Source organism: Urocitellus parryii, chromosome 6, assembly GCF_045843805.1.
Source record: "Urocitellus parryii isolate mUroPar1 chromosome 6, mUroPar1.hap1, whole genome shotgun sequence".
Taxonomy (NCBI): Eukaryota; Metazoa; Chordata; class Mammalia; order Rodentia; family Sciuridae; genus Urocitellus; species Urocitellus parryii.
In genome coordinates, this window is record NC_135536.1 from 148,719,920 (window position 1) to 148,732,080 (window position 12,161).

The window sequence follows — 12,161 nt, forward strand, 5'->3', positions numbered from 1 at the left end:
TGCAGAGTCCCTGGAACTGCAAAATATAATAGATGTTCTGTGTCTAATGGGGACTGTAATGAAATATTTAAGAAATGTTGGGTTAAAGGATTAAACAGTGAAGTGAATCTTTCAACACAAGCCTTATCAGGACCTTTAACATACTGATGCATGTTGCAGAGTTCTGAGAAGAACATTCGTACAGAGCTCTTTCCACACATTTCGCTGTAGGAATTTGATGGAGGTGCATCTTGAGGATTTAGCATTGTCTCAGGAACATGCTTTGGGAAGCACGATTACATTATGGATAACCAGCATCTATTTCACTACAGACTTTGAACAGTAAAATCACAGAAGCCAGCATTGGTGGTAAGGATGATATTAATGACTTCCCAGATGGTATTTTTTTCTCCAGAAAAAATGTAGCGGAGCACTCTACATAACAACATGGGAAACCAGCGTAATGAGGCTTCCAAGGGGAGATATGAGAGCGAAGCAATCCTTTTAAAGTGTGTGTTTAGCAGCTATGGCTTGACAAATTAAATTACAGACATTCCACACTGATCATTAAAGCTTATGTATAATTAGCTTAATTAGACACGAGCCACACAAGATGTCCCAAATAACTCTGATTCTGTTTTCCAGTTCTTTCCGCAAAGGTCGAATTCTGCCAATCCTGCCTGTGTGACTCCCCATGGCACAGTTCTCCATCAGACGCTGGATTTCGATGAGTTCATCCCCCCGCTTCCACCTCCACCTTACTACCCTCCCGAGTACACCTGCACACCCTCAGTCGAGACCCAGAGGTGGGTCTACCTGCCGATGCCCCAGATGAGTGCCAAACCACTGGGACAGGAAACCATCCTGGGGAGGAGAAAGTTGAAATGCCTGCTTGCCTTCAGGGGAGACACTGAGCAGAACACAGACGAAGCCTAGGAAAGTGTGTTTGAAGAGAAACTAGACAGAGAAGGGGAGAAGGAGAAGTTTCTATTGGTATCTTTGCAATGTCACCAAAAAGAAAGCACAGGCAGAGAGAAGTAGCTCTATAATGTTCTGTGATGTGCAGAATGTTTAGTTATTCATAGAACATATAAAATTTAATTAAAGATTTCATCAGCGGTCTGATTATTGTAATAGACAGGGCCATAGAGTTCCTTGAAAAGGTGGATGTCTTTCCAAAAGAGAAACAAAAGGTAAAATGGCCCAGTGATTCAGGCTTTTATTTTTTAAGCATGACAAGCGTTGGATGAGGAGAAACCTTGACAATCGGTGTTCTGATTGCTTTGAGAAAATCATCTGCAGTTGGGGCTGTTTCCTTGGAGAATGACAATGTGACAGACGGTTCTGCCTTTTCAGGGGCCTCCACCTGGACTTTGCTTCCTCTCCATTCAGCACTTTGTATGATGTTGCCATCAACAGCCCTGGCATGCTGTACCCTGCTGAGCTCCCGCCGCCGTACGAGGCCGTGGTGGGCCAGACTCCTGCCAGCCAGGTGAGGCCGGGGATGCAGGTGGGGCCAGTTCCTATGGAGGTGCTCAGGGGCCTGGGGCCCAGTGGAATGTGTGATTAACACCCATGGCTATCCTGTCCTACTGTGTGCATCTGTATTAATTTAAGCCTTTTTTTTTTTAAGCCCGAGGTCTTCTTAGCCCTGGGCTATAGGTGAGGTGATAAATTCAGAGAACAGGACCTGCCTGATGTCATCCCAAGCTCTCATCCCTGCCCTTTAGTCATCCTGAAGGTCCACATCTACATAGTGCCAGACCTTATCTCATCCACTGACCAAGGAGGTGTCAATCCTGAGGAACCTCTGAGGGTGGGAAAGTGCCCAGTTTAGCCTCAGTCCCACAAGTCTCAAAGACCGTCACACCCATTAGAACAGGTCATCTTTGCTAGGCCAGTGGTGGTAGGACAGGAAGAGAAGACAAGATTGTGCCTACTCTGTGCCTAGTGGGAACGAGAGTGTTTTCACTCTTGGCAATTGTAGGGGGCAGTATTTGCTGTAGAGACTCTCCTTCAGAGTGGCTTTTGACAAGCCAACTCAGTATCGGACTTGGCCTCAGGAGCCCCTGCCCACCCTGGCATAAGAGATGCTGCCTGAAATGCCCCAAGCGGCTCAGCAGTCTGCACACGGCACCTCTAGACTGAGCCAAGGACTTCAACCTTTTGTGTGGGCAGAATAGAACCTACTGTGTGAGCGCTGCCTGTGGGAATGGGACTCTTTATTGAGAAGGCAAATCATGGCCTTGAAATTCCTGAATTTGCAGTTATGGAGAGATTCTCTTGAACTTTTTCCTTTAAAGCTGAATGGGTTTCTGCCTTCCTGATGTGATTCAGCTTCCCACTTATGATAAAAACATAAACTCTGCCAGGTGCCACAGCACACGCCTGTAATCCCAGCAGCTCAGAAGGATAAAGCAGGGGGATCAAGTTCAAAGCCAGCCTCTGAAAAAGCGATGCACTAAGCAACTCAGTGAGACCCTGTCTGTAAAATAAAGTGTAAAATAGGGCTGGGGATGTGGCTCAGTGGTTGAATATCCCTGAGTTCAACCCCCCCCCCAAATAAAAGGTAATAGTATTAATAATAATAATAATTAACATCAATATCAGTGAAGACTGATGGCTGTGATAAAAGTCTTAAGCACTCAGTGCACCTGGCCTGTACCTGGGCGGGGTCCAGGGAGGATCTGAGAGTTCAGAACACATGGGTATGAGGCAGGGAAGGGTGGGGAGAGAGCTGGGAATGCCACTAGGAGAGGGAACAACATTTGCAAAGACTTAGAGGAAGGAAGAGAGGGATTGATCTACCCAGGAAATAGAAAGCTACGCAGGACTAGTCTCAGATGAGTGGACATGGATGTCCAGGGGTGATTCACTGGATTTCAAGGTCATCAGAACATTTGAGTGGGTGCCCACTAGGCAGCTGGATCTGTAATTTAGAGCCTTAGAGAGAGTAGAGTTAGCCACAGAGATGGTCCCTGAGGCCTGGAAATGAGGAGGATGTCCAAGGAGAGGGAGAAACCTGCAGAATAACACCATTGCATGTTGTAGCAGAAGGGCCTCCACCCATAGGACAGGCTGCAGAACAAGCAGAGCACTGAGTGAGGATCCCACAAAGCCTGGATTTGAAGAAAACAGAAGTTCAGAAAGAAAGGGATGGGCCTGGACTGCCCAGAGGCTTTGAAAGACTGAACCCTTGGATCCACCTGGCTTACCATCAAGGGCCAGCTGGTGATCTTGGCAGGAGCAGTATTGATACGATGGTGGAGCAGGAGCCAGTTTGCACTGGGTAGAGGAGTGGCTGGGACATGAGGAGGGGTAGGAAGCTATGGGTCTTAGTTCTTTAATTCCAGTGGGCATTCTAGTCCTCCAAGGATTTATCAACCAAATCCTGATGGCTGGGCCTATCCTCAGGGTTTCTTTCTTTCTTTTTTTTTTTTTTTTTTTTGGTACTGGGGATTAAACCCAGGGGCACATGACCACTGAGCCACATCCCCAGCCCTATTTTGTATTTAGAGAAGGGTCTGAGTTGCTTAGTGCCTTGAATTTGCTGAGGCTGGCTTTGAACTCGGGATCCTCTGCCACAACCTCCCTAGCCGCTGAGATTACAGGCCTGCACCACCACAAGGCTGCCCCCAAGATTCCTAAGTGACTGGCTAGTTGGAGGAGAAGGGTGTGCTAAGAATTTGCATTCCAAACAAGGTCTTAACTCCTGAAGTTGCAGGGATCCATTTGGAGAACTGGAATACATCACTATTGCAAGACATTTGCTAAAGAGAAGATGAATGGTACTTAGAGGGGAGTGTGGATAAAAGGCCTTGAGGATGTCACCAAACAGATGTGAAAGGATCAGAGGAGGGGGCAGTGGGGCTAGGGCAGGTCCCTCCATGGAGGGTATTCCTCAAGAAGGCAAGAGGGGGAAGCTGATGAGGCATGCAGCAGATGGGCAGCTGTGCCTTGTAACCATCAGGGGCACCAGTCAGGGTGGCAGGCGCACCTGGAAACCCTGAAAGTGCACGGGGGTACGTGATTCTCTCCAGCTGCCTCAGAGAGGGATGGGCAACTCTGCCATCCTCTGCTCCATACCATGAGCCTGCTTGCTACCATCACAGAATTGCAGCTCCATGTTGGGGAGTCTTGGCCGGCTTCCTCATCCTCCCTTTTGTCAGCTGTGACTCCTATTTCCAGAAGAGATGACTGGGTGGAATGATTCACCATCCCAAGTACACTCGCTGTGGAAAGGGGCAGGACTGGGCATGCTGCTCTGCTCAGAGTCCTTTGCTTTTCAACAATAAGAACCCTGTCCAGGAGCGCCCCCCCCACCCATTCCAGCCCCCTGCCCCAGCTTTTCAAGGCCTCTGAATGCTAGAAAGAACTTTGATTGGAGTGTATCATTCTTTGACGAACAGACTATACTGGAGGATGACAATACCGGTTCTAAGACCTATATGACACCATTCTCTGAAACTAGTGGACATGCTCCATGTTGAAATTTCTCTCAGAGAACTTGGGTGAGAAGCATTTTAAGGTCAAAGCCTTGTCTCACGTCAGCTTGCCTTAGCTCAAAAAACTGTGGCTCGTAAGTGCTTACGCAAACATTATCTGCAGAAACAGCCCAGGCGAGTGTCTGTCTGTGTGGCCTCTCTCACAGCCCGCCCCCTGTGGGAGCAGGACAGCATCTGGTGATCAAGGGGCCACTGCGGCCCACAGGCCAATTCCATTTGACCCCGTGCTCTAGGAGCACTTTTCAATTCCACAAACATCTCCGGGAGTCCAGAAGTCAATGAAACCCATTACCGTCCACAGAGGGATGGCGATACCCCCAGCTGCCCCCTCCCTTAGGGTGGCCGATTGCCCCTGATTAGACAGGAAGAGCTGCCCCCTCCTTCACCACACAAGCATTTCCCTGGGCAAGGAGGAGGTTAATTGTGTCCCCGTGTTAGGACAAATGGCACATAAATTGCCTATCAGGACTCGTTTGGATAAAAAGAGGAAGACAGAGTGACAGGAGAGTGAAGCAGCATCATGTGGCTCTGTGTGGTAAGAAAGGTACTCCTGGGATTTTTTTTTTTTCCTTAGATGAGATCTTTCTCTGTTGCCCAGGCTGGCCTGGAACTCCCAGGCTAAAGCGATCCTCCCACCTCAGTCTCCCAAGTAGCTGGGGTTGTAGACGTGCCCCACCACACACGTGTGAGAAGATATTTCTAATTGAGGGAGAAAAGCCACCCTTGATGAAAGATGTTCATTTAGACCTATTCCCCTCTGTGGATCAGTCACACATTGCCTTTGGCTTCTTCGGTAGTGATGTGGTTCTTTTCAGTGGCTTCTGACTGTACTCTTGAGCAAGCTCATAAGGAGTGCATTTCTTTCTACAGCAGTAAAGTTATTGAGGATTTATCTGTTTGATATTCCTGTTTAAAAGATAATGTTATGTTCCAGGGACCATTTCTATCCACGAGTACTCCATGGGATATAGAACCAGGGATTGGACAGAACCCCCTCCCTTCTGGAACTAAGAGTCTGCTGTGGTGAGGGGACAGGGACAGATAAACTTCTTAGTGTCTTCAGAGGGAGAGTTGAGCCTGGCTTCTGGGTAGGGGTGGGGTGTGGGTGTGAAGAAGGAAAGGGCATTAAGGCAGAGGGCACAACAAGTCAAAGGCACAGAGGTGGAATGGCTAGGAGCTGGTGTGGGAGCTTCAGGAACAGGAAGGAGGTCACCAAAATGGCCTGAGTCCAGGTGTTGTCACCCTGCTATCAAACTATGGAAGTGTCTTTGAGGACTGGCGTCTGGGTTTTATGACCCAACAGTGCTTTGAGGCTATATTTGGTGGCAGCATGGCGGGCAGAAGCAAAATCTAAGCATGAGGCTACAAGACTAACAACTCCAAGCCCTGAAAGTCATTAGTTATATGTTCAAAGGAAATGACCTCTACATTTTAAAGTCAGTGTCTCCAAGGACTGCCTTGAGTATGTAACTCACATTTTCCATGATTGCTGATAATTGCCCCCAAATAACAGCTCTTCAAAATTCTGGTACTAGATAGCTGACTTCACCCAGGAGTGAGGAACTCATTACAGAAATAGGGCAGGATTTCCTTGCAGTGTTAGTCAACAGCTGTCTAATAGGAAGATGAAGGGAAACTTAAGTGATTTTCCTGAATGCCAATTGATCTTTCAATTACAATGACTGGTCAAAATAACATACCCGAGATTTTCTAAGCCCAGGTTAAGTTATGCATGCCCAGGAGTGTCCCAGTTTAAGTTACATATGCAGCCTCTCTTTCATGGGCCCTCCTACTCACCTCCTTCAAGGACTTCTGTTTATGAGCCTTTATCACATACCTCAAATTTTAACTTAAGTTCCATGCCACACATTTATTTCCTGTCCACCTTCTTCTACTTTTATAGTTCATCAACAATGCTGTGTGAAGTGAACAGCTATTTTCCCCCACAGCTTCAGTGTGGCAAGGTGGTTTTTGACATCAGGGAAGACCAAATTCAAATTAAACCCTTGGCACTCTGCCTTCGAGAGGTGATAGATGTGCTCCCAGGAGCTGTCTCCTCTCAAAACTAAATTTTCTAGCTCTTGAATGCAGGGAGCCAGAGGGAAGTGAGTACTGCTTCTGCAAAATATGAAACGAATCCAATTTCCTCCTGACCTTGTCCCACTGTGTATTTTATTTCTCTTGTTTTATTTATATTTCTTTATTACCGGAAGCTCTTTTTCCCCCTTCCAGGCAGCAGGTTTCTAAGTTACCTTTCACCTCCACACACACACAAATCAAATGGAAGATTAGATATGGTAAGAGAGTTATGGAATGAAACAGACCTTGAGGGCATTGTTTTTTTTTTTTTTTTTTGTGTGTGTGTGTGTGTGTGTGTGTGTGAGAGAGAGAGAGAGAGAGAGAGAGAGAGAGAGAGAGAGAGAGAGAGTTAGTGGAAGATTCTAGCAGAGATTTCCAAAATTGGTTATTGGCACATAGCAACACAATGAAAGAAAAAGGTGGATGCGAATGGTGGTGTGAATTATTCCTGACCTGATTCCCTCCCCACAAGTACGAGAGAGCTGAGAGGTCTCCTGTGATGGGGTCCCAGGAAGCCTGTAGGTAGCTCTCTCAGGCAGCTCTTTCTCTGGTCTTCCCTGTCTCCCCAGCCCTCCTCCCAGCCCCCGCAGCAGGGAGCAGCTCACACCCTTTGTGTTGGTGCAGAGGCTGCAGCTGCAGCCACCTGCCTTAGCACTAGCCTGGTTTAAAAAGGAGAGATGAAGAATATCAGCTCTCTGATTGAAATGGCGGGGGAACGAGGGAGGCAGAAATGTAATTACCTGAGCTGGAATCGGACCAAGCCACAGGGGCCCGCCTCACTTTCCCCAGCCTCCTCCAGAGCTCATTATTTGCAAGTGTGTCCCCAAAGCAATTCTGAAATAACACAAGGAATCAGAAATTGTTTTCTGAGCTAGCATGGGGGTGCACGGAGGTGCCCGTGTGCCGTGTGAGTCGTGTTCAGCACATTGAAGCACAAGGTCAGTGAGGGGCCGGGATGTCCTGAAACAGGGATGGGACAGCTGTGCCCACCCACATGGAAATCATGCTGCACAGAGGACAGAGAGAGGACCTGAGGGGCCTGTCCTTTCCTCCTTCTATTCTCTGAGGCCTCTTTGGGTAGAAAAGGAGTCACTCCAAGAAGAAAGCTGCCAAAGCTTGGTCGCTATTGAATTTGAGTCCAGCTGCATAGCTACTTGCCCCCAGGACAGGATGGCACTGAGGTGTGCCATCACTGTTGTGCTTCAGGATCCACATTCAGACTGGCACACCACCCTGTGTGGACCTGGACCCTGACCCTGGCAGGGAGGGCAGCCAAGGGTCTACCTCTCCCTCCCCTTGCAAAGGGGAGAGAGCCAAGGGCCAGCTTGCTAGAGTCTGATGTGACCATTCATCTAAGGTCCAGTCTGTGCCCAAACCATGCCAGCATGAAACATGATGAATCTGGTGACCATTTGTCCTGTGGCCTTATCCTTCCATGCATGGAAGCCAGGACAAGATAAAGTGAGTGACAGAATTGCAGTGGAAGCGAAGTCAGGGCCTGTCTATGTCCCACAGTGACTCTGAAGGATCCTGAGTATCTTTTGTTGGTCCCAAACAGTGCCCTTCAGTGGTAGGTGGGCAGGCTTAGGGTATGCCAGGTTGCAATAAGGTGCTCTTATTACAAAAGGTCAGAGAAATGGGATTAACCTTAGCAAGGACAACTTTAACAGCCCCATCTCATAAATTTAGGGGCGAATACTGGACATGTATGTACATGTCTCTTAATACTTCTTGCTAAGAGGTGAGTTTTAAAGCCAATCTGTATAATCATCCCTCAGTATCCACAGGGGATAGGTTCCAGGGGATATGCCTCTCAGATACCAAAATCCACAGATGCTCCAGCAAGTCCCTTAGATAAAATGGTATAGTAATTGCATATAACCCATAACCACCCCCAAAGTTTCGAGCATCTCTATACTGCTTACGATGTCTAACACAATGCCTGCTTGTTTTACTCATATGGATTCAGCATAGTACTTGGTAGGTAGAAATTCAAGTTTTACTTGTTGGAACTTTCTGGAATCCCTCCTCTTCCATATTTTCAGTTCACGGTTGGTTGAATCCATGGAATGGGTGGATACAGAGGGTTGACTGTGTTACTGGAGGCTGTTGTGATGTGTTCCCAAGCCCCACTGATGACCCACCTTGATGCTTTATGTTTCTTGCTGAAGGTTACAAGCATTGATCACCAGGTGGCTGAGTCTAGCTCCGGGGATCCAAACACCACTGCTGGCTTCAGCACACCAGGTAATGTTCATTCTTAGTATCTGAAGCTCTGTTTCTATTTTTCAAGGATCTGTCTTTTTCTCCTGTTTTCTTCTCTCCTCTTCTTACTCCTGCTCTCCATTTTTTACTCATTATAGGGGTGGAATTTGCTATAGCCTTTTCCCTTGGTACTCTATAAATTCTCCACATTTTTTCCTCTAACCTTCATCCAGTAAGTCAGTATTCCTAGAAGACCTCACGCTTTCTCTGGGAAGCACTCAGAAAGCACATAAGTCCGGCAGGTTTAGCTGCAGAAAAGATAATTCCCACCAGGCAATTAACTACTGCATTAGAGTGAGGTTGGGTTGAGATTCTTTTTATGACCTGTACATATCCAGTTGCTCCAGGCCATTTCTCATTTTTGCACTTTAATGGCACCATAATTAAGTTGGACATCATTGTGTGGGTCTATTTCTGGGTTCTCTATCCTGTGTCTTTGATCTGTGTGTCTGCCCCTCTGCCCACACTACACTGTCTTCATGATCATAGCTCTGGAAGAGTAGTGCCCCGACTTGATCCTTCAAGACAAGATTGTTTTAGCTCTTCTAGGATCTGTACTTTCCATTTTAGATTTTAGAATCAGCTTATCTGTATCTTCAAAAATCCTTGTTGGGATTTCAATAAGAACTGTATCAATCCTCTAGAGCCATTTGGAGAGAGCTGACATCTTTCCTACACTGAGCCTTCAAATGTACAAAGTATATCTCTAATTCTCATTTTGTAATTTTCACCATATAAATCCTATCTGTGCTTTGTTAAGTTTACAGTGGAGCATTGGTTCCAGGTCCCCTCTTGGGTACCAAAATCCAAGGATGCTCAAGTTCCTTATTTAATTGGCAAAGTAATTTACACATAACTTGTACATATTCTCCCATATACTTTAAATCATTTCTAGATTATTTATCCAACCCAAATAAATTCTAATAAATAGCTGTTACACTGTATTGTTTAGGAAAAAGAGAAAAAAGTCTATATGTGTTCAGTACAATTGAAAAAAAATTCCATCTACAGCTGGTTAAATTCATAGTTGGTAGACCTCATAGATATAGAGGGTCAACTTATACTTAATGTATAGTTAAGTATTTCATATTTTCAGATTAACTGTAAATGGTATTGTAATTGTAAGTAGTTTTTAATATTTTTCTGCTTGTTCATTGTTCATCTGTGAGATTGTGTGATATAAATGTGATTCATTCTTGTATGATGACTTTGAATCTTGCCATCTTGCTAAACTTATTAGTTCTATTTTTTCATAAATTCAAAGGTTTTTTTTTCTCCATCTATTAAAACAACAAAGTAGTGATGAGGAATGGATGCTGGCAAGGCCTCAGGAAGCCACTACCCATAGCCACTACCGATTGGCATCCAATACCTCGGCCACCCATTTTTAGGGTTCTTTATCTAAAATACTTTACCAAAAATGTGTTTGTTGTTAGATGTAGTGATTTCAATTCTGTAGCTGGCCGAGGGGAGTAATGCAAGCAAAGAAAAGTACAAATGAAGATGGTTGTTTACATTTTTCATAACAGTGGAAATCCTGGGAAACAATGAAGTACATTAATAAGAGTGAAAAAAACCCCGTTGCATATGATAAATACATTGTTATACATTAATTAAGAAAATGCTTGTGGTCTTTTGTTTAAAAATTTAGAGGTCCATTAGATTAAGATGTCCTCAAAGCAGGCCCACAACACAGCTCCGGGTGAGAATGGGCAAAAGTGAGCCTAGCAGTCTGGGGCAGGAGCCTCTCCTGGAGTGTTACCACAGGTTTTTAAGTTTCTGGTAATTCTGTGTATGCAGAGGTCGGTCATATTTGTCCTAAGAAACTCAGTCAGTGTATTATCACTGATGCTAAGAGAATTGAGATCAAGAGGAATCAGCTGGCATGAATGTAATTAACATAATTTTGAAATGGAGTTTTGATTGGATTAATAAATACAGTTTCTGGGATTGAAATTTTCTAATGACATATAAAATGTTTCTTTTTTTCCTTCTACATGATCTATTCATCTTTGAGCACTTGCTCAATTATGTCCTGGGATAAATTCCTGAAAATGAAATTGCTGAGTCCAAGGTAGTATATATTTTAGATTTTAATATATTGGCTAAATTGCATTCTGGAAAGGTCATATTACTAGTTTATATATCTACCAACAGCATATGAGGCCTCAGGACATGGTCACTCCTGTTGACCATTGTCACCCTTCCAGGTGAAAGACCCATATACAATTTCTATGTTTATAACTTTTTATGTTTATTGCCCAGTCATAGGTCTGATTTTGATTGATATGTTCTCTTTCAGTGTTTTTATTTTTGAGATTTTGTTTTTGTAGATTTATAAGAGAAAACATTTGTTAAGTGCAGACATAAGAAAATGTGAAGGCTCACACCTTTCCTATTTGTGACAGGTGTACCCCCTCAGTTTCTGCTTTACTTTACCCCCTGTTAGCGACATCCTGTTCCATAATCAAGTTTACAGTTTTATTTTTGTTTTCAAATTTTTCCTTCAGGATTTCTATCATGTTACAAAGTCTCCACTCCAAGGCTATAGATTTGTTTTCATCTTCTATTTTTATAGTATCTTTAAAATAAAAGGGTAATCTTCCTGGAGATTTTTTTATACAGTGTGTGAGGTACTGTTCATATTTTTCTATTTTCCCAAATGGACTACAAATTGTCCCCAAGCATTTATCAAGAGGGAAGTAATGGTTAAGCAAGAGTACTCTAGAATCTTCCACCCGGCTCCACATCTTGGGGCTATGTAACCTCTTGACTTCCATCCCTAAGCCCATGTCTTTCTATGGAATGGGGGTAACCTGGCATTGCCTCATAAGTGGATAGTGGGGACTAAGCAGGAAATTAGCCCCCAAAAGGGGCTGTGGCCCCAAAAGCCCCAGCAAGAAAAAAGGTTATAGACAATGGATAACATGGGACATAGAGAAACAGAGGCCTCCCACAGAAAAGGATGGAAGGAACAGACACCCAAAAGCCTCCCACGAGGAATCTAGGCTGTTGTGACAAACCATGTGTCTCTAAGCAGGCGGCACATCTTGTAGTATGTACACCGACACTGAGAGGGAACCTTGAAGGCAGCTGGTACTTCAAAAAGAATGTGGATCTGGGCATGGTGGTGCACACCTGTAATCCCAGCAGCTTGGGAGGCTGAGGCAGGAGGATCACAAGTTCAAAGTTAGTCTCAGCAACTGAGTGAGTGAGCCTCTCAGCAATTTATCGAGACCATCTCAAAATAAAAAATAAATGAATTAATTAAAAGGGCTGGGGTTATGGCTCATTCTTTTTTTTAAAGTATATTTTCTTTCATTTATTTTGTTT

General features: G+C 44.8%; 1 protein-coding gene across 3 annotated transcripts in view; it reads left to right on the plus strand.

Moving 5' to 3' along the window:
• Positions 1 to 12,161, plus strand: part of Entrep2 (endosomal transmembrane epsin interactor 2) — a 406,888-nt gene that overhangs the window by 389,879 nt on the left and 4,848 nt on the right. For all 3 annotated transcript variants that reach the window (XM_026406972.1, XM_026406973.1, XM_077800245.1), the window contains 3 exons: positions 625 to 785; positions 1,336 to 1,471; positions 8,735 to 8,810. In XM_026406972.1, coding sequence (XP_026262757.1) covers positions 625 to 785; positions 1,336 to 1,471; positions 8,735 to 8,810 — 373 coding nt within the window. The remainder of the gene's footprint in view (positions 1 to 624; positions 786 to 1,335; positions 1,472 to 8,734; positions 8,811 to 12,161) is intronic.